Source organism: Phyllostomus discolor, chromosome 11 (genome assembly GCF_004126475.2).
Source record: "Phyllostomus discolor isolate MPI-MPIP mPhyDis1 chromosome 11, mPhyDis1.pri.v3, whole genome shotgun sequence".
In the NCBI taxonomy this organism is placed as follows: Eukaryota; Metazoa; Chordata; class Mammalia; order Chiroptera; family Phyllostomidae; genus Phyllostomus; species Phyllostomus discolor.
Genome location: NC_040913.2, coordinates 21,551,747 through 21,571,733, shown reverse-complemented (window position 1 = coordinate 21,571,733; position 19,987 = coordinate 21,551,747). Strand labels below are relative to the sequence as shown.

The 19,987-nt window shown below is 45.0% G+C and overlaps 1 protein-coding gene across 13 annotated transcripts in view; it reads left to right on the top strand.

Moving 5' to 3' along the window:
• Positions 1-9,500: 9,500 nt before the first annotated feature.
• LMO7 (LIM domain 7) overlaps positions 9,501-19,987 on the top strand; it is a 219,648-nt gene continuing 209,161 nt past the window's right edge. For 12 of the 13 annotated variants that reach the window (XM_036011285.1, XM_036011286.1, XM_036011284.1 and 9 more), the window contains exon 1: positions 9,985-10,266. In XM_036011285.1, coding sequence (XP_035867178.1) covers positions 10,207-10,266 — 60 coding nt within the window. In that variant the 5' untranslated portion in view covers positions 9,985-10,206. Of the gene's footprint in view, positions 9,583-9,984; positions 10,267-19,987 lie in introns of those variants that run through there. The other variant, XM_036011272.1, reaches the window with a different exon arrangement.

The following is a 19,987-nucleotide window of genomic DNA, read 5'->3' as shown; positions in this document are numbered from 1 at the left end:
ACAGATAATAAGGCTGCTGCTCTTTTCAAGTAAAACTTAATGAGAGGTCAGATAGACTTTCTCTCCCAAAACATGAAAGCACAAAGAAAAAACCAAATATGCTCTAAAGAAGCTCGGACTTGACTATTTTTGTCTTTGATTATCATTACTGAAGATATCCTTTCAGGGAAAACACAGAGTTTATTTTGCTCATTTCACTGGGCTTCAGGGAGGGGGGTTAGTAAACACGCATTCTCTCCTTCTTTCCCAGAAACCCCAATAGTTTACTTTAAAGCTAATTCTAGGGTGAGTCCCTTTGATCTCCCTACTATCACTTAAAGAATTATAGTGTGGCTTGGCAATTCTGGCTAGAATGCGAGCCCTTAGCAAAAAAAAAAAAAAAAAAGGAAAAAAAAGTCTTAGGTTTTATGTTAAATGATTTGAGTTCCATGATAGGAAATTCTTCTACATGTTGAAAAACAACAACAACAACAACAACAACAACAACCCAAACCCTTAAGATCTTCACAGTAGGAAGAAAATAACCAAAGTGCTGTTCAAATGATGGGGTTGGTTCCATATTTTGAAAATTGCCATTCGGGTTGATCCCTTAATGAGATGTCTGAGCACAGGCGGAAGGTCAACAAAAACCAAGGGTTCTTGTCCTCCCCTCTGGGTTAGCCGGCTGGCAGAGTCGGGAGGCAAGTGTAGGACCCCTGTCCTCAAGCACAGAGCAAAGCACGCACCATCGTCCAAGGCTGTGCTGAAACCTTTCTCAAGGTCCGTGTGCTGTTTGGGGGGGGGGGAGTGGGAAACAGGGGATTCCCCCCTGTCTTTATTTCCTAATCACTATCTGTAACAGTTCTGGCTTCTTTCTCTCTGGCTTCCACTTCCAAATACAGAATGGAGTCTACTTGTCTGAATATCATTATGTAAGTACTGACAACTCCTAACCCTCTCATTACTAACACTGAAGGATTCATTTCTGTAAATAAAGATGGGATAATTAGGACTTTATTATTATGTATGTACATCCTTTTTTTGTTTACATGAACTTTTATTTATTTTTTCCAACTTTATTGAGATATAATTGACATAGAACATTGTGTAAGTTTAAGGTGTACATGGTGATAATTTGATACTCGTATAATTGCAAATGATTACTTCACTAAAGTTAGTTAACACTCCCATCCCTCACATAATGAGCAGTCTTTCTTTTTGTGTGTGGCGATAGCACCGAAGATCTACTACTGTCTTCATAACTTTCGAGTATACAATACAGCCCTGTTACCTCTAGTCGCCATTCTCTACCCTGGATCCCAGAACTCACGTTGTACCTGGGAGCTTGTACCCTTTGTGTCTTCATTACCCCCACCCCCGAGACCCTGGCAACTGCCATTCTACCTCAGTTTCTGTAAGTCTGGCTTTTTCAGATTCCACATTTAAAGTGGCACATAGTGTGTGTCTTTCTTTGTCTGACTTATTTCACTTGGTCTCAAGGTCCATCCATGTTGTCCAAAAGGCAAGATTTCCTTCTTTTTGTCATGACTGAATAATATTCGTGTGTGTGTGTGTGTGTGACATTTTCTTGATCAGTTCATTATATGCTTAGGTTGTTTCCATGTCTCAGCTACTGTGAGCAATGCTACAATGACCTTGGGGCTGCAGACATCTCAATACAGTGATTTCATTTCCTTTGGGTAGGTACCCAGAGGTGAAATTGCTGGATCATATGGTAGTTCCATTTTTAATTTATTGAAGAATCTTCATAAACTTTCAACAGTGGCTACACCAACTTACATCCCCAGTAACCATGGGCAAATGTTCCCTTTCTCCACATCCTCACCAGCCGTTGTTATCTCCTGTCTTTTTGGTAACAGCCATTCTACAGGTGTAGGGGGCACCCCATCGTGGTTCTGATTTGCATTTCCTCGATGACGGGTAATGTTTCATGTACTGTTGGCCATTTGTATGTCTGCTTTGGAACCATGTCTACTCAGATCCTCTCTCCATTTTTAAATCAGACTGTTGTTTTGCTATTGGGAGAGATATGCCATTCTGGATTTTAACCTCCTATCGCATAGGTTGCAAATGTTGTCTCCCATTCAGTAGGTTTCCTTCTCATGTTGTGGATTGTTTCTTTGGCTGTGCAGAAAGAAGCTTCTCAGTTTGATGTAGCTCCCTTGTTTATTTTTGCTTTTGTTGCCTTTTTGCTTTTGGTGCCTATTTTGTTGCCTACTTTTGCTTTTGGTGTCATATACAAAAAATCATTGCCATGATTGATGCTGAGGAGGTGATCCCTTGTGTTGTCTTCTAGGAGTTTCATTGTTTTAGATATTACAATGAATCCATTTCAGGTTAAATTTTGTGAGTAGCACAAAATAGAGGTCCAATTTTATTGTTTTGCATGTGAATATCCGGTTTTCCCCACACCATTTATTGAATAAGCTATTCTTTCCCAACAACCATTCTAGGCTTCCTTTTCAAATATTAGTGGACTATATGTATTTGGGTTTATTTTTGGGCTCTGGATCCTGTCCTATTGGTCTATGTTTCTGTTTTTATTCAGTACTGTACTCTTTTGTTTACTGTAGCTTTGTACCAAAGTTTGTAATCAGGAAGGGTGATGCCTCCTCCTTTGTTCTTTCTCAAGATTGCTTTGGCTATTCAGGGTCTTTTGTGTTTCCATATGAATTCTAGGATTGTATACTTTGTTTCTGTGAAAAATGCCATTTGACAGGGATTGTGTTGAATCTTTAGATCTCTGAGTAATATGGGCATTGTAACAACATCATTTTTTTTAATCCAAGAACATGTTTGTTTTTCTTTTTTAAATTTATTAGTGTCTTCTTCAATTTCTTTCATCAATGTCTTAAAGTTTTCCTTGTATAGGTCTTTGACCTCCTTGGTTCAATTTATTCATAAGTATTTTACTTTGTTGATGCTATTATAAAAAGGAATTTTTTAAAAATTTCATTTTTTAGTGTATAGAAATGCAACTGATTTTTGTATATAGAGTACTTGTATCCTGCAACTTTGCTAAATTTTTCTAGTTCTAAGTATTTTTGTAAAGTCTTTAGAAAGTATTATATAGATTTTCTCTATATAAGACCATATCATCTGCAAACCAAGGCAATTTTCATTATATTTAATATATTTTTTCATCTACCTTCTGGAGTCATCCTTCCTGTTAATAAAGGGGTTATAGAAGCTTGAGAAATGTACACGCAATCCAGATATTGGCTACCTTTGAACTCATAAGGGCTGATACTTTTATGAAATATTAGCAACCACCGTGAAAAATTCTTTCATTAGGAGAATTCCAATTGTTTCTGCGATTTCTTTCAGCCACCAGGTCCCATTGTTCTAACAATCTTTGGCCCGGCATCATTGAGTCTAGTTCTCTTCTGTCCCTCCCTTCCGTATAGTACAGAATAGCCCTTCCACCCCCCTCCCCACCCGGTTCATGGTCATTCCTCTCCACTGTCCTTCACCCACTTGCTGCAACAAACTTCAGCCTCATTTATACTTCTACTATACCAAAGCATTACCTAACAAAGCCAGTCTCTCCCTGTAAGCAGTGGTTTTTAAACTAGGTGTGATCCCCCACCTCCACAGGGGACATGTCTGGGGACATTTTTGTTTATTATATCTGTAGGAGTGCAACTAGCATCTAGTGGGTGGAGACCAGGGTTGCTGCTAAACATCCTACAATGCAGGAGCCAGTCCTCCATGACAAAGAATTATCTGGCTTAAACTGATGATAGTTTTTCAACTTCTATTAAGAAATCCTGTTTTAAAAAAATTTTTGTATTAGCTGCAGTAATCAGTGGTATTTCCCACTCTGGTGCTATCAATGGTTTCTTACTTCTGTGCATTAGGAGTTGTAAGTTCACACACACACACACACACACACTCCAGTCAATAAACACTTGTTGGACACCAGGCAGGTATCAGGCACTGAACTGGGTGCTCACGGTGCAAGGAGGGAGACAGACAATACCTCATGAAAGGGGCTGTGACTGCATAAAGGAAAGATACCTAACCTAGCCCAGCACAGTCTGCAAAGATTTTTTTTTTTGAAGGCTCTGAGAAGAGGCTTGAATTGAGCCTGGAAGAATACATATGTGAAAGCCAGGTAAATAAAGGAAGGGAAGCACATTTCTTACAAAGGGAGAAACATGGGTCAGGATACACGTTTGGAGAAGGGTGCTGCTGGTAACCATCTGAGGGCCCTTGAAGGCAGTGGGGAGTCCTGGAGTGAGGAGCTGACTGGGGGGATGTGTTGGCAGCATGATTAGATTTACCTCTGAGAAAGGTTGTGTGAATTCTGAAATCTAGCTGAGAGCTAACAAGAGCTGGAACTAAGGTAGTGGAAATAGGGATGCAAAAGGGACCAGTTGGAGAAATATTTAGGAGATAAAAATGGGCAGAACTAGGAAGAAGGTGCACATGGGAATGAGATATGAGGAAGTCCAGCATGACCCCGGATTTTAGGTGTGGGGCCACTGAGTAAGTCAGGAAGGCAGGAAGAGGTCGAAGTTTGTAGGACAAGACTGAAAATCAAATTTGGACATGTCTTTGTGTCATACAAATTTTTTCATTTATCAAATTAATATACATGTCTCTTGCAAAAAAAACTTGTTAAAGAAAGAGAAGTACAAAATCTCCTTACAGAAATAGCCAGTACTAAAAATCTGTGTGAAGTTGTTTTCCCAATTTGTTTTGTGTGGAAAAATTATGCATCTTAAAAATACAGTCAGAAATTAGGATGCTTTAAGCATTGTTTTTCATTTTGCAATATATTTGTAACATCTCCCTGTGTCATTGAATATTGCTCTACATTTTTAATGGCTGCACAATATTTTGCTCTATGGAAAAACTGCAGTTTACTCCCCCAACCCTATTGTTGGAGGTTTAGATTGCTTTGGGATTCTTATTTTTAATATATCATGCTTGATGCCACCACAGGCGAATCCTCTAGAAGCCGAGAGGTGGTGTTACAGGGTGCAGCCAAGAGGGGGGGGGACCCCAAATGGGCATTGGAAATGGGGTCCAGAACTCAAGGCATCCAGATTTTAAGATGTCTCCACCCCTTCCCCCACAGGTGTGAGTTGGGGGAAGGGGCACACAGAGCAAGAACATGCAGGGCAGCTTTGCAGCTAATCCATGGCATGGTCATTTAACACACCTATAGCCTTTGGCTAGTCACTTAGATATGCTAAATAGCTATGGCCATGCTCTAGGCAAGGGGGATAGAAAGGGACCTCCCCCCAAGATGTGACTGGGGGGCAGGTCCCCCAAGTTACAGCACCTGCATGGGAGCTCGGAGAAGATTGGCTCCATGACATGGGGTCACACCTGCCCAGACCCACGGTGGTGACCAGAAAAGCTGGAAAAGACAGCAGATTGAGGGCAAGTGTGGCCAAGTGTGGGAGGAGTCGGAAATGGGGCTGCAGAGGAAGATTGGCTCGGGGATTTAAACCCAGACACGGCGGCCATTGAAGGGAGAAGCACGCAGTTTTGGCAGAGTGGGGACTCCCATGGCCCTGGGAGAGAGGACCACGTGCCTTTGCCAGAGTGGGGACCCCCACAGTTTTAGAAGGGGGAACCACCACCTGGTTTTAGTAGAGATCCCGGTGACACAGCTGAGGGTACCAAGAACCCAGGGAGGTCTCCCAGTCAAGACAGTACTAACTGGGAACAACCAGAGGACTGCCTGAGCCATGGACTTCCATTCCCTTTCCTGAGATACGGTACTCTGGACTGGGCAAAGGGGGAAGGAAGGACTGTGTCTGTTTGTGGGTGTTTTTAAGGGACTTTAGGATTTTTGATGAAGACATTAGGTCACTACTTCAAGTTTGTATAGCATTAAATAAACATTTCCTTTCCTTTTCACGAATCTCTGGCACTGAGAAACATCTTTCCTATTGACGGTGGACATAACAGACCTGGTGTTTTCTTTCAGTAATAGTATATCGTCCCAGGCCCCTCCTTGTTTGTTCTGTAACAGTGGCATATGAAGTACTAGATATTTATTAGGGACCACCCCCAGTGAATCGAAGAAGGAGGAAGCAGGAACGCGCGAGGGAGAAGAGGAGCTGTGATACGGGCCTGCAGCCTGCTTTAACAGCAGCTGCGTCAATGGAAAGGGCCCTTCACAATTGTCCTGCGTTGGGTGGAGATGCCTGGGCTTTTATAAACTCATGCCACTCCGTCACCAGAGGAGGGCGCCTCTGGGGCTGTGCTGTGAGGCTGTGCTCTGGGGCTGAGGCCCACCTCCAAGGTGCTGACAGATGGAGGCTCTCTGCTGACCTGGCCCCTCTAAAGGGAGGTTTGGGTACTGCATCTCCGTGCCAACCACAGATACACACATCTTTGCTCATGGCCTTAGGGTAAATTTCCAGAGATGAAAGTGCCGCAGCAGAGCATTTAGAAAACTTTAGTATTTGTTGCCAAATTACTTTGGAGAGAGATTGTACCACTTTCTCCCACCAACAGCTCATGTCATCACTAATGGATAAGAACGTGACAATTGTACTGTTTTTAAATATTGAAAACATCTCAAATGCTTTTGGAAAATAAATGACATTCATCATGTTTTCTCACTGTGGATTTTCTTTTAAACTCCCAAGGCAGGTTGCCTTTCTCTACAGAACTCCACACATCTTTCCAGGGTGAAAACACTCTCATGACTGATGTTAGGAGGCAAAGGATTGGATTTGGATCTTCCGAGTTGCAAACTTGCAGTTCTAGAGACAAATGGCTGGTGCCTGAGCTGACCTGAAACAGAATCTGCAGTGCCTTACAGCTCTTTCCATGTGAGTATCTGAGCAAACGGAAGAATTCCCATTCACTAGGAAAAATCCATATTCGACACTCTGCTATTAGAGAGAAAGACTAGGGAAATAACCACCATTGGTTGAGTGTCTGCCCCATGCCAGCAATGCCCTGGGCTTTTTACACACTCCATCATATTTAATTCTCACAAGAACCCTTTGACGTAGTTATTATTTACTACATTTTCCAGATGAGAAAACAGGCTTAGGGAGTTTGATAACTTGGTAATCTTCCTCATTCAGATCCCCAAGCCTGTGTACTTCTTAACATCCTGGGCTGCTGTCCTAAGTCAATTTACAGAGAAGCAGCTTTAAATAGTGTAACATACCTCTAGAGAAACTGTAGTAACAACAGTCATGAAGACTGAGGAATGTCTGTCTTTCCACTGGCCTGGAAGTTCATGCATGAGGTTCGGTGTCTATATTTTAAAACAATTTTCTGTATTACTTATGAAATCTAGTCCTTTACCTATATACAGTGCTCACTAAATATATAACAGAATAGATCTTGAATAGCCAGAAAGAGAAAAACATTTTCCAGTTTCTTTTATTCTTTCATCCTCATTTTGGGGTCTGGTCTGATCATAGTATAGCCAGGAGGCAAAGAGATAGTCCAATCAATGGCCTCCTGCTTCTGCAATAACAATTCCTAGCTCTTCTGAGCAAACCCATTGATTCCAGAGAGTGCCAATGAAAAAAGGGTTGAACAAAAATAAATGTAGGAGAAAAGACCATCCTCAAGAGATCACTGCAGACAGGAAGAAGGTGAGTGAAGTCATTCAGAAGAGTAAGTAAGTTGTAACCCAGTCTAGATCTAAACTTCCAGGTAACAGGACAACCAGAGGAAGTAGAAGGATGTTGAAGACACCACGAAGACATCATAAAATAAACCTAGAAGGCTGCGCTGGTTTCTTTTATAAGACAATGTCAATGTAAAAATAGGGAGTAGGAACGGGGAGGCTAGTCGAGGTTTAGAAAAGATGCAATGTGTGGTCAGTTGTTTGGCCTCTGGTCTGAGTTAGTCAGCTATGAAAGACATTTTTGGGGTCAGTTGGAGGAATGTAGGTCTAGATTGGGTATAAACTGTGAAACTGAGGGTTTTTATGACTCATTAAATTTTACTTTAAGTCCTAAGCTTAGAAATAAATCATTGCTCTCTCCCCCCGCCCCTCAAAGACCTAGCCTTTCCCCTGATGATCAGCGGCCCTGAGGCAGCAGAAGAGAGTAGTGGGTACCTGCCTAGTGTTTGAAGAGTCTGGTCCTCTGCCAGGCTACAGAAAGCATTTGCCCGAAGTTCTGTTTCATTTCTTAAGGTGGGATGACGCCCCCCTGGCTACTTTTTTCTACGACAGAGGGACCCCGGAAATGGACCTCAGAACCGTCCTCCAGACCTCGCTTCACCTCACACCTCACAGCCGGCTGGAACCCCTGAGCCACGCTGTGCTGGGGTTCACCCTATAAAACCTGCGATGTGCACCCAGACCCCTCCATCCAGGGGTTTGGACTTTGAGCACTAGCTTCCCTTTCTCCTGGGTAGCGCCGTTCATAATAAAATGGCCAACATTTCTCCACTGCGATTCTTGGGGTTTAGCATTTGGTTCCGCAAGCACGGATGGACACTTTCTGTTTTATAACAATGGACATTAGCTAATTATGTTTAGCTTTAGTTAACTGTGAAAATGGTAACGTGGTTACACAGAAAGTATCCTTGTAAGAATGAAATGTAGCTCTGGCCAGGGGGCGCGGTTGGCTGGGCGCGCTGTCCCGTGCCCCGAAGGGTCGCAGATTCCATCCTCGGTCACCGCACAGACACACCTAGGTTGCAGGCTGGGGTCCGATCACCGACAGGGCACCTGCTGAAGATGACAGTGACCGATGGATCTCTCCCTCTCTAATATCAATGAAAACAAATCCTTGGGTGAAGGTTTTTAAAACATGAGACGTATATTGTAATATTTAGGAGTAGAATATCACAATAGCTTTAAAACTCCAGCAGAAAAGGTGATGAACGCGGTAAAATGTAAACAATTGTTAAATATTTGATGTCTTTTTTATCATAAAGAGTAAACAATCAACCAGGAAAATCAAAGAAAAAGGATTGCTTTCTTTAAAGGAGTAAGAATCCATTCTTATATTCCTCCGAAGTTGCTGCGGTTAACGTGCGGCCTGGATAGGGTTTCAGTAGCACCTGAGCGAGGTCCCAAGGGAGTCGCGACAGCTGAGCAGGTTCCTTTCCGTCTGATTTGTGTGTGAAAAGAATCCGAGTTAGCCAACCCCAGCACTCACGCCCCTCCAGCGCTGTGCAGCTACTCCGGGACGCAGCCCAGACCGTGCCCTCCGCCCGCGAGTGAACCCGACCCGGAGCGGGTGCGGGTTTGACGCCCAGGCAGGGGCGGTCCAGGGGAGTGGGCGAGGGGCGGGACAAACGCAAGGTTCCCTTCCCCTGGAACCCTTGACTGACGGGCAGGTACTTTTCATCGCACCAACCTGGAAGCAGGGCGGAGCAGGGCCGGCCCGGGCTGGGGGGGAAATGGGCGGCCTGTGCCCAGGCCACTACCCCCACCTGCCGCCAGGAGGGCGCGGGCAGCTGCCGGGGGCGGACAGCTCGGGGTGGGGCGCGCACGCCGCCTCAGCGGGCTGGGCAGGGGTAGGAGCCGCGCGCTGCTAGTGGGACCTCAGGTGAGGGCGGCGAGCTGGGCTGGGCCGCGTTGCCCTGCAGAAGTTTCTTGGCCGGGGAAGGTGCAGTTGGGTGCAGCTATTCCTGGTATGTCAGGCGGCCCTGCGGCCTCGAGCCGCGGGGGGCGCCTCTTCCAGCGGCCGCGGGAGGTGGAGGGCTGCCTGGCGGGCGGAGGCGGGAGGGATGCGGACTCTGGAAAGCGTCCCCTCGGGGCGGAGCTGCGGTCCGCGTGGGCAGCGCGGGAGCGGGAGCGTGGCCCGGGACCCGGCCTCCGGCGGACCGTGGCATCCCCTGGCCCAGACAGTCTGACCGCAAAGGCGGCTGCCGCCGGGGAGCGCGGGGAGCCGCAGGGGGGCGGACGGAAGCGGCGTCTGGGCGGCCCGGGGTGGGCGGGGGCGGGGCCGTTCGGGAGAGGGCGGTGGCAGCGCAGCGACTTTTGAAGTCCCGACAGTTGTCGGTGCCGCGCTCCGCCTCTGGTCGCTCCGCTCCGCCGCACGTGTCTCCGCGGAACTGGGGTAGTTTTCAAGAGTTTGCAGAAAGCCACGTCTTCAGATCTTACTGAGCCTCAGAGCGCAACAAAGGGAAGGAGAGCCCGGGCGTCCTGCGGTCGGAGCAGAGGCCGGGCAGCAGCCGAGACGCGCGTGGGACCCCCTGCCCCTCCCCGCGCCCGACGTGTCTCTCTCACCCTCTCTCTCCCTAGTCCTGGAAGAGATGCAGGAGGTCGAGGCCGACTGCGCCGTAGCGTTCGCCGAAGCCCAAAGATGGGTAGAGGTGAGTGCCTTTACTCTGTATGCTCGGCTTTGAGGGCGTCGCTAGGTGAGGGCGACCCCGCCAGTCTGCGCCGCACCCTCTTCCCCGCACCTTCGCGGGCGCGTGGCAGCCGGCTGGGTGCGCGTGCACTTGGGTGTACTTTGCAAGTTCTGCTTATCCAATCCTTTAACGTCCGGCTAAGTTTTGCGCGGCCCCACCCGTAGCGGTCTCGCCAGCGTCCCCAGAGTCCTCTGCCAGAGCCCGAGTCGAGCGCTGGATCCCCCGGGTTCGAGGACCGCGCATCCCTGCGGACCCGCCCGCGAAGGCGCCGGGACGTCCGGGATGTCTCGCTGCGGGGCAGAGTCGGCCCAGGGTCCTCGGGGGCGTTTCTGTGGGTGGCTGGAGGTGGAGATGCCCGACGTATACCTGCAATGGCAGTGTGTTGAGTGTGTGTTGTGTGTGAGGGCGGGAGGGGGAGTTTAGACACCTGTGGCTCTCCCGGAGAGACACTTTCTCCGAAGAAGCATCCGGAGCCCCGGGGGGTGGAAGTCAGGGCTTGTACCTCGGAGTCGGCCTTGGTGAGGTAAGATATCCTGGGGTCACTCGTGAAAGGCTGTTACCTTCGCAGCTGAGCCTGGGACACAAAATCTATCCCCTTCTTTCCCATAAAAAAAAAAGGGAGAGGGTTTTAAAAATTTTTTTTTTAAAGATTTTATTTATTTATTTTTAGAGAGGGAAGGGAGGGAGAAAGAGAGACAGAGGCATGAATGTACGGTTGCTGGGGGTCATGGCCTGCAACCTAGGCATGTGCCCTGACTGGGAATCGAACCTGCGATGCCTGGTTCGCAGGGGAGAGGGTTTTTTAGAGGCTTCTTCGTGGACATCTTAGGGTTAACATCTGCTGAAAGTTAGCAGCAGGACTTCTGGCCGTTATTCCACTGGATGGAGAAGATGACTTTTTATATTTACTTTAAATGTCTTTACTGTATTTTTTCAACTACCATTTACTCTGCTTACACCCCTCCTCCCTCCCACCCTCCGCACTTTTAAACCAATGCTGAAGACTTCTTCCCAGCAGACGTGAACCGGGAACGGTTGCTTGTTAGAAAGCGCTTGCCTGCTCCAGCCTTGCAGTCACTCAGGAGTTATTGATGCCACGTGTTGGCTTAGTCCCATTCAGTTCAAATGTAGCAATGCACATTTAATTAATTCACATTTAAATACGGATCAAAACATTTAAACATTAAGTTCAGGTTTAAAGATTGTTTTATGGAAAAACAACATATTCAAGAACCCCAAAGCAGACTGTTTAAAAAGAATTCATTTGTCCTCAAAGAAATAAATGTGTATAGGTTGAAGAAACAAAACATTACAGTTTTTACCCTCAGTAAAGGCATGTGAAGTGTGAGTAGGATTACCCACTAGGTAGTAGGGAGTATCTAAAAAATTAACTTTTGTTTTCTTTTTGAACTGAAACCTTGAGCTAGTCTGAAGGTGACTCGGGAAGGTGTGAGGGGAGGGCAGGGAGGCTGGGGGAAGAACAGACGCTGTATTTTGAATTGAAATGAGAGTGGAAAAATTCCAGCAATGTAGTTAAGAGAAACAACTTCCCTCATTCATAAACTTGGAAAAGTCAGGGCTTCCAAAGGTAATTTTCCATGAGTTGTGTTTGTTCTGCATAATTTTAGAAAAGAAGTTAAAGTTTCTTTTTGTGTTTGAGTGCTGGGGATGGAAGGGGGGAGAAGGGCAGACATATGGGGACTTTTTTTTCTGATTGGATGTGGTTCCTGTGTGGAGTTTGCATCTGCATGTCCTGTATTTGCTTCAGAAAATCTGTGCATATGGGTGATTTCACACCCCTTTCTTTTGTAGAAGGCACACTGTTAGAATCTGAAGCTTCCTTGTTCATTGTAGCTTGCTCGTCCTCGTGTTGGACTTCTGTGAGAAGTTTCTATCTAATCCAGTTGGGGAGGTGCACGGCGATAAAAGGTGTAATAATGGCCCATGGTAAATGTGCTGTCTTCCCCCTCCCGTCCTGCTCCATCTACAGGGGTTTTCAGCAATGGAAGTGTTCTGTTTGTCATTAGCAGAGAGCCAAATCTTTCTAAAGGCTTTGATATATGATTGTAATATAATTAATAAAGCTAAAATTAAGTGTTTTTTCCCCCTAGTGCCACAGGGAGCAAGGCAGTGCAGTCCTCGCAGACATGTGAATAAATGGATACATATTTACATACACTTTGGTATACTCTGGGCATTGGAAGTAACAGCTGTGTGTTCATGCTTAGGTTTATTTCTTTATTTTCAGTTAGCACCCAAATTTACTTGTCTCCTTAGCTTTGCTTTTACCACCAAAGCACATACTTTAAAGTATTATTTTTGCCAGGAAAAGCAGAATGAGCAATTCTCTCATTACCACAGCCTCTTTAACTCCGAGAACCCCTAATTTGGATATAAAATATTGGTTTCAAAGTGTGTTTTATAAGTATTTTGGAAAGTAAGGAAGAGTATAGTGTAAATCTTTCTCCTGCTTGCTAATATTCTTGTTTCATTTTTCCTTTCTGATTACATTCCTTTACATATATTGAAGCATAACAGGGTCATTTATATGTGCGTGTATACACACATACATGCATTATAATAGTATATTATATAATATGTATATTATATATAATGCAATCTGCCACCTTTATTCTCAGCTGCTGCTTTGAATAGCCCAAGGTCAAGAACCTACAATAACCTTGTAAAACTTTGAATGATGACCAGAGTCCATGACATTATGTCCTTGCCATCACCATTCTCCACCTTTGATTTCAAATAGCTAATGTATTATTGCCACACTCAAAGTTAAAGGTTTATTTATTTCATTTTGGGTAGGGGGAGAGAGGGTGAGGTGAGGGCTCGTGGTTATTATTCTGCCAATTACTATCATTTTATGACTCCATTTATTTCGAATTGTACTTAGATACTTTAGAGTGTAAATATACTTCTAGTTAGTTTAATTTTTCAATTCAGAACAAATGTAGGAATGCCACCCTTGAAGGTAATTCAGCATAAGGATATTGGATATTATCTGGTTAGAAATGCTGCTTGGAATATTAATAATGTGGCAGAGCTGGTTTATGATTAAACACTGGTTGAAACCCAAATAGTGTAATGGTTCGAAGGCAAAGGCTGAGGGGAAGCTTGATTCTAGGTCATGAGGTGGGTGGAGAAGTGGAGAACGTGCAGCCCGGGCCCTCTAATTTTAGTCATTTTCTGCAGCACCTTTTAATTTTCAGTACCTAATAGTTTCCTCCATCTCTCTGTTTTGGGGCATTAAGATGTCTTGGAGCAATCACTCAAAATACCAGTAGGATTGGAAAGCGGGTATATGGCTCATTGCTGTGGGCTGGTCACCAGTTTCCAGTCTGTGAGTTAATGAGTTAATGAACCGCTCTAGGCTGGGGTTAAAATACCACCTCCCTGCTCACCTGCTATCTCTGAGTTTGATTCTTTAGTATCACTGTCACCTTGTGGAAGGACCGAAGGGATGCCAACAGAGCTCATTGCCTTGCCTGGCACCAGAATATGAATCCTTCCCCAGTTGCTTCCAGCTGGCCTGTTGGCTCCACCTGCCTCCAGTTTTACCCTTCAGGGAAGTGCCGGTCACCAGCTCTGCTTACCTTTGATGCTAAACTAAAGAACTGTACCCCACTGCTCTAGGCAGAATCCTCCTAAGAGGTTTCCCTCTTTTTTCCAAACTGCATCCCTTCCACCTGGGATCAAGGGCTTGCCTGGTGCACATGCATCCTCCCTCAGTGTGTGCCCCTGTTGTCTGCAGCTGACACTCTCAGGAATTTGTGCTGTTGCTCTACACATGTAGGTAGGACAGCCATTTCCAACCGCTCCGCTGCAAGAATTTTTACACCGTGCAGCACCTGACTATTTAGTCAGGGACACGGACCTCTTTTCCCTTAGATGGTCAGATGGAAAGGTGACAACAGCCAACACGACAATAGCTGTCAGATTCAAATTAATCAAGATTATACCTATTTCTTTTTTTGTCAGAGCTGCAAGAAATATATATTTTGGTGTGCTGCAGAATTTTAGTATTTCGTTTATATGTGCCATGAGATGAAAAAGGTTGATGTAGAGTGATGTAAACATTCATTTGAAAATGTTACTGAATTCATAGAAACTTTTTTGGCAATTACTTATTAGTTTCAAATAACATAGTAAACCTGAAAATCCTAAGATGGTAAAAATTTGTTAAACATTATAAATATTAGAAAGCAATTCTTATCCTAGCTGTTGCAGTCAAAATGTTCTCGAAATACAAACCTGATCTTGTTATCCTTGTGTTCTGGGGAGTGATGAGATTTTAAAGTCCACAGTCCTTACAGAATGCTGGGAAGTGCAGCATTCACAATCCTTTGTAAGCTGGTCTCTGCTTATGTGTCTATCTTTATTTTGGGGTTATTTTCTCCATAACTGTTTGTGTAGTTGCCGAATATCATGGAGATTAAGGGCACAGCTTTGTGCATTACATATCCAGTACTAATTTACATTTTAATTGGATGTTTGTACCTTCTGACCACCTTCGGCCCATCGAGAGCAACCACAGTTAACAGTGCTGTGTGGTCTACTTGAAACGCGCCAAAAGAGTAGATTCTGAAAGTTCTCATCACAGGGAAAATAAAATTTTTTGGTTACTACAGGAGGAGATGGGTGTTAATTAAACTTATTGTGGTAATCATTGCATAATATATGTGTGTCAAATCATCATGCTGAACACCTTAAACTTACACAGAGCTGTGTGTCAATGATAGTTCGATAAAACTGAGAATAAAAAAGGGGAGGAAGCACAGTTTTGGAATCCGTCATTATTTAAGTCCTGGCTCTGCCACTGAACTCCCGTGGGCCTCAGTTTTCGTCTTTGAGCTGCCCATGGCGGTCGTGCCAGTTAAAGGCCATACTGACCGAAAGGCAGGCGGTGCTCCCTGGTCATCGCGCGTGTGTCCTCACGCACAGGGTGAGCTTTTTGCCCCTCCAGGCGGCCGTGTAGCTGCTACTGCTTATGCCTTGATCACTTGACACCCATTACTGCTCTTCGTTCCTCCACATTGAGCTAAAATCCACCTTTATGGGAACCTTTTCTGAACCATCAAACCTTCCCCCCACCCCTTCCTTCCCCTTCCTTATTGCTCCTGGAAGCCTCTCGTTTTGCTCTCTGCGGTACCATTCTGCCCATTTTTCCCATACTAGACTATGGACTAACTGAAGGCAGGAACAGTGTCTTACCCTTTGCTGGAGGATTTGGCATGGTGCCTGATGAAAAGACTGTGGCTTTAACAATATTTATAAACGGGGTTTTAAAGTCAGATAGTTGGCATAACGGAGGTTTGCATGGTGTTTAGTGAGGGTGTCTGGGAGGCAGCCCCAGTTGGCCTGGTGAGGCAGGCGGGTGCCCAGAGCGGGCAGCACTGGAGGGCAGGCTGGAGAGGGGCTCATGCTTTTGCTCAACGTGCTGGGACCTGGCGGCTTGATAACTAGTTGCAAGATCTTGAAGCTGCATTCAGCACAACTTTCAGGAATTGCTCAAAGTAGTATATTTTTGCTTAGATAATGTTTCCATGTGGTGAAATGCATAGGTTTTAAGCACCCATTTGCAGGAGTTTTGTCAAATGTACCTGCTCATGTAACCAGTACCCCAACTGAGACATAAAACATTTTTATCACTCAGGAAAGTTTCCCTCCAGAAGGACACTTGGTCTCCACCTCTCATAGCAACCACACTTCTGATTTCTAGCATCACAGATTGCTCAGGCACTATTAAACAACCATAAAATGTCTTTATGTCATTTTGTTCCTTTTTCAGTGCAGCATTTTACTATTTCTTGAACGCATCTTTACTTGGCAAATCAGAAAGGATCTTAGGACAGGAGGGGAGGGAGTGTACAAAATCCTTGGGGGAAGGAACTGATTCACACAAACAGAAACCGGGGTAGGGAGGCCGTTAGAACAGTCTGACTCCAGGAAGTGTAAACAGGCCGGTCGAGGTATTTCCTGAGGAACAGGGAGGATTCCAGTACACTGTCAGTCATCCCTGGTCCTTCCAGTGACCTGGTACACCGAAGACTGCACAGGGACATCCTTTCAAGTGTAGGGAAGTACAAAGAACTGGTACCTTTAATAAAATAGGGTGTCCCTGGACCAGTTAGAGAAGTGAACTGGCTGTGCCAAAGGGAGTGAATGATTCTCTGGTTCTGACACCAAGTTGCCCTCTGAAAGCTTTGTGCTAATTTACAGCCATGAACAGGGGTGCAGGGTCCCAGCTTCTCCAGATACAGGCCGGAGCGGAAAAATTGTCATTAGCATTTTCCCTCCAAATAAAGAGATGAAAGACGCATCATGTCCCACTTTCCCTCAGACTGCTGCTGATGCTGGTAAGCCTTTACCTAACAGAGGACTCACTGGGTTCCCCCCCGTGGAGGAAGGATGAAGCTGTTACAAGGAGTGTTCTGTCCCCTCTAAATGTGGTCACAAAGGATTGGGGGGCCCTGGCCCGGTGAAGGGAGTCCCCAAGGTGACAGATACCGTAGGGCCTTCAAGGAGTGTTCCCTGAGTTGTCTTGCTTTTTGTGTGGGTTGTCTGGAGACAGGCCTTTGGAATTCTCACCTAAATGATGAGACAGGAAAGGAGCTGTTGGCTGTTTTGAGGAAGCAGAACACCTTGATGCTTCTTCATCTATTTGTAAAGCCTAGAAATTCTTTTTTTTATTTTAATCATTTCTTATTTTTATTCTGTGACAGTTGTCCCAGTTCTTCCCCCTTTGCCTTCCTCCGCCCATCCTACCCGCCCCCACAGTCAATTCCCACCCCATTGTCCATGTCTGTGGGCCATTCCCACATGCTCTTTAGTCCTTTCCCCTCTTTCCACCTTTGTCCCCCTCCCCTCTCCCTGCTGGTCACTGGCAGTCTGTTCCATGCTTCCCCATCTGCTTCTCCTGGGCTGAGAGGAGTAAGGCCAGAGAGTGTGGCAGGGAGTGTGCTGACTTACTCAGCCTGTTTGGTTCCCGTCCTTTGGGCAGTGCTCTCGTGCTGTCTCTGTGCATGTTGAGAGAGCTTTGGTTCCTCCTATCTCCCCCTTCCTTTTCATTTTTCTTTTTTCAATATTTTATTGTTTATGCTATTACAGTTGCTCCAACTTTTCCCCCTTTACTCCTCTCCACCCACTCCCCCCACACACATTCCCTCAGGCAACCCCCACACCATTGCCCATGTCCATGGGTCCTTCACACATGCTCTTTGGCTACTCCGTGGGAGCCACCCCCTCCCCTCTGACAGCTGTCAGTCTGTTCCATGTTGCTATGCTCCGGTTCTATTTTGCTCCTGAGTTTATTTTGTTTCCCCCTTCCTTTTTAAACTGCTTCTCAACATAACAGCATTTGAGTTCTAGAAAAGCAGTTGTTTTGAGAATGTTAAGAAAGACACAGCAACATCAACGAATTTGCCTGACTCGTCTAGTCTGGAGGAAGCAGACTTTGTGGGGTGAACTGTTTGATCCGTTACGAGCTGCAGGTTGAGCTGTCTGTGCTCTTCCAGTGTCTCCAGTGTCCTACAGTCCCCGACACGAAGTTCTCAGTGCTTGAGGAAGGAGTGAACGTGTTGTGTCCAGTCGAAAAGGTTGGCTAATTTATTGGGCTGGCCAAAAAGTCCACTGTGTTTTTTCTGTACAAGGACTCTCTCAGTGCTTAGTTGTCTTTAACTTCATTTGAAACCATTTTGTTAGATTGTATTGTGACAGCTGTCATATCAGCGTGCATTTAAAAAAAACCTTATCAAAATTGGTGAATTTTTGCAGCCATTTTAATATTGAAAATGGAAGAAAATATAAAACATTTTTGGCATATTATGCTTTACTATTTCAAGAAAGGTAAAAATTCAACTGAAACGCAATAAAAAAGGATTTGTGCAGTGTATGGAGAAGGTGCTGTGACTGATCAAAAGTGTCAACAGTGGCTTGTGAAGTTTCTTGGTACTGTTGACATTTTGGCCAAATAATTCTTTGCTGTGGGGCTGTCTTATGCATTGGAAGATATTTAGCAGCACCCCTGGCCTCCACCCACTAGGAACCAATAGTGGGAGATAGCCAACATACTCAAAACATCCAAATCAAAGTTATTGGTGAAAATGAATTATTTTACAGAAAAAGCTAAGTGGACTTTTTGGCCAACCCAATAATTGATGTTTGCAGATTGCCTTAAGACCGTTAACTGTCACAAATGTATTTGAGGCTGAGGAAACAATAAATTATGCGTACCTGTTCTTATGCTTTAGTTTCTGAAGTTAGTCATTGGGTGTGTTTCTTTAAAAATTCTTTTGGTGCACCCTGAAGTCTCAGTAAGGAGCACAGCTGTCATATACTCACAGCTCTGAGAACAGAGATTTAATGCACTCAGTCTGCCACTTGGCTCCGAGGAGATGGACATCAGCGAATCCTATAAATGAATCCCAGCACAGCCCGTAAACAGCCTTTCCAGACTGTAAAACCCTCCCTCATGGGGGGGGGGGGTTTACAGTCTGGAAAGACTGAAGACTGGTTCTAATTTCTGAGTACAGGATGCTCAGTTTGGTGCTTGAGTAAATTTAGATGAGGTTGTACAGCACCAGACATTATGTCTGTCTTTAAGGACAGTGGGAATGTTCATAAGGAGCGATGTCAGAAAAATTCGTGTGGGTTCAGTGGGCAGAACTGGTAATCACTGATTGGTTACAGTGAGACTTTTTGTTTGGCTCCAGTATTTTGAAGACCCGTCCATAAATAGCGAGCCATCCTACAACAGCTGCCTTGAATAGTGAGTTACCTGCCAGGAAAGGTTTTACAAAAGAAGGTAACTGACTACTGAAGCAACTAGTGTTTTTTCCCTCTGCCGTGTGCCAGACAGGTGGCAAGTGCATTATGCACGGATACTCTTATAACAAAGGAATATGGGAGGAAAAATAATTTGCTCACGGAAACACTGGAACTAGTAAGTGGTAATTGGGGATTTGAACCCAGACATTTGGCTCCACAGCCTTACCTCTTCATCAGTACCCTCTGCTGCCTGGGCGAGCGACACTGGTCAGAACACTGCGGTGAAGGGTTTATAAGTCAGGAGGAGAATGGGCTCTTAGTCCTCATTCCATCCGAAGCAGTGAGATTGGCTCTTTTCCATCTTTGACTGGTGCTGCACACCACAGCAGGTTCTGGCTTGTGAGGTTGGTGCCCAGAGTGCACATGCTGATCAATTACTGTATAAGCTATAAAACTGCTGATAGACACTCTTGAGCAATTGCGAACTTTAGATCACAGGTGGCAAATACAAGGCCTGAGGGCCGAATCTGGCCCTCTACCTTGTTTTATCCAGTGGCAGCGCCGAGCTCTCGTTTAACTGTTAAGGAGTAGTTACATTTGTACAGTCCTAAAGTTACATTCGGCCCTTTGAAGGCAACCTCGAGGCTTATGTGACCCCCAGTGAAAATGAGTTTGATACCCCTGCTTTAGATTTATGGACTATGTGTATCTAAGTGAATGGATTAGTGCTTAATAAACCATTTAAAACATTATAAAAGGGAAGTATTTTTATATGGTGACATTGAGTTATATTTTGAGCTGGAGTAGGAGATAAATTTTATTTAACTAGTTTCTTTTTATTAATATAATTTATAAAATTATCAGTTTCTTTTCTTCTTTTTTAAAAATTATTTATTTGTTTAGA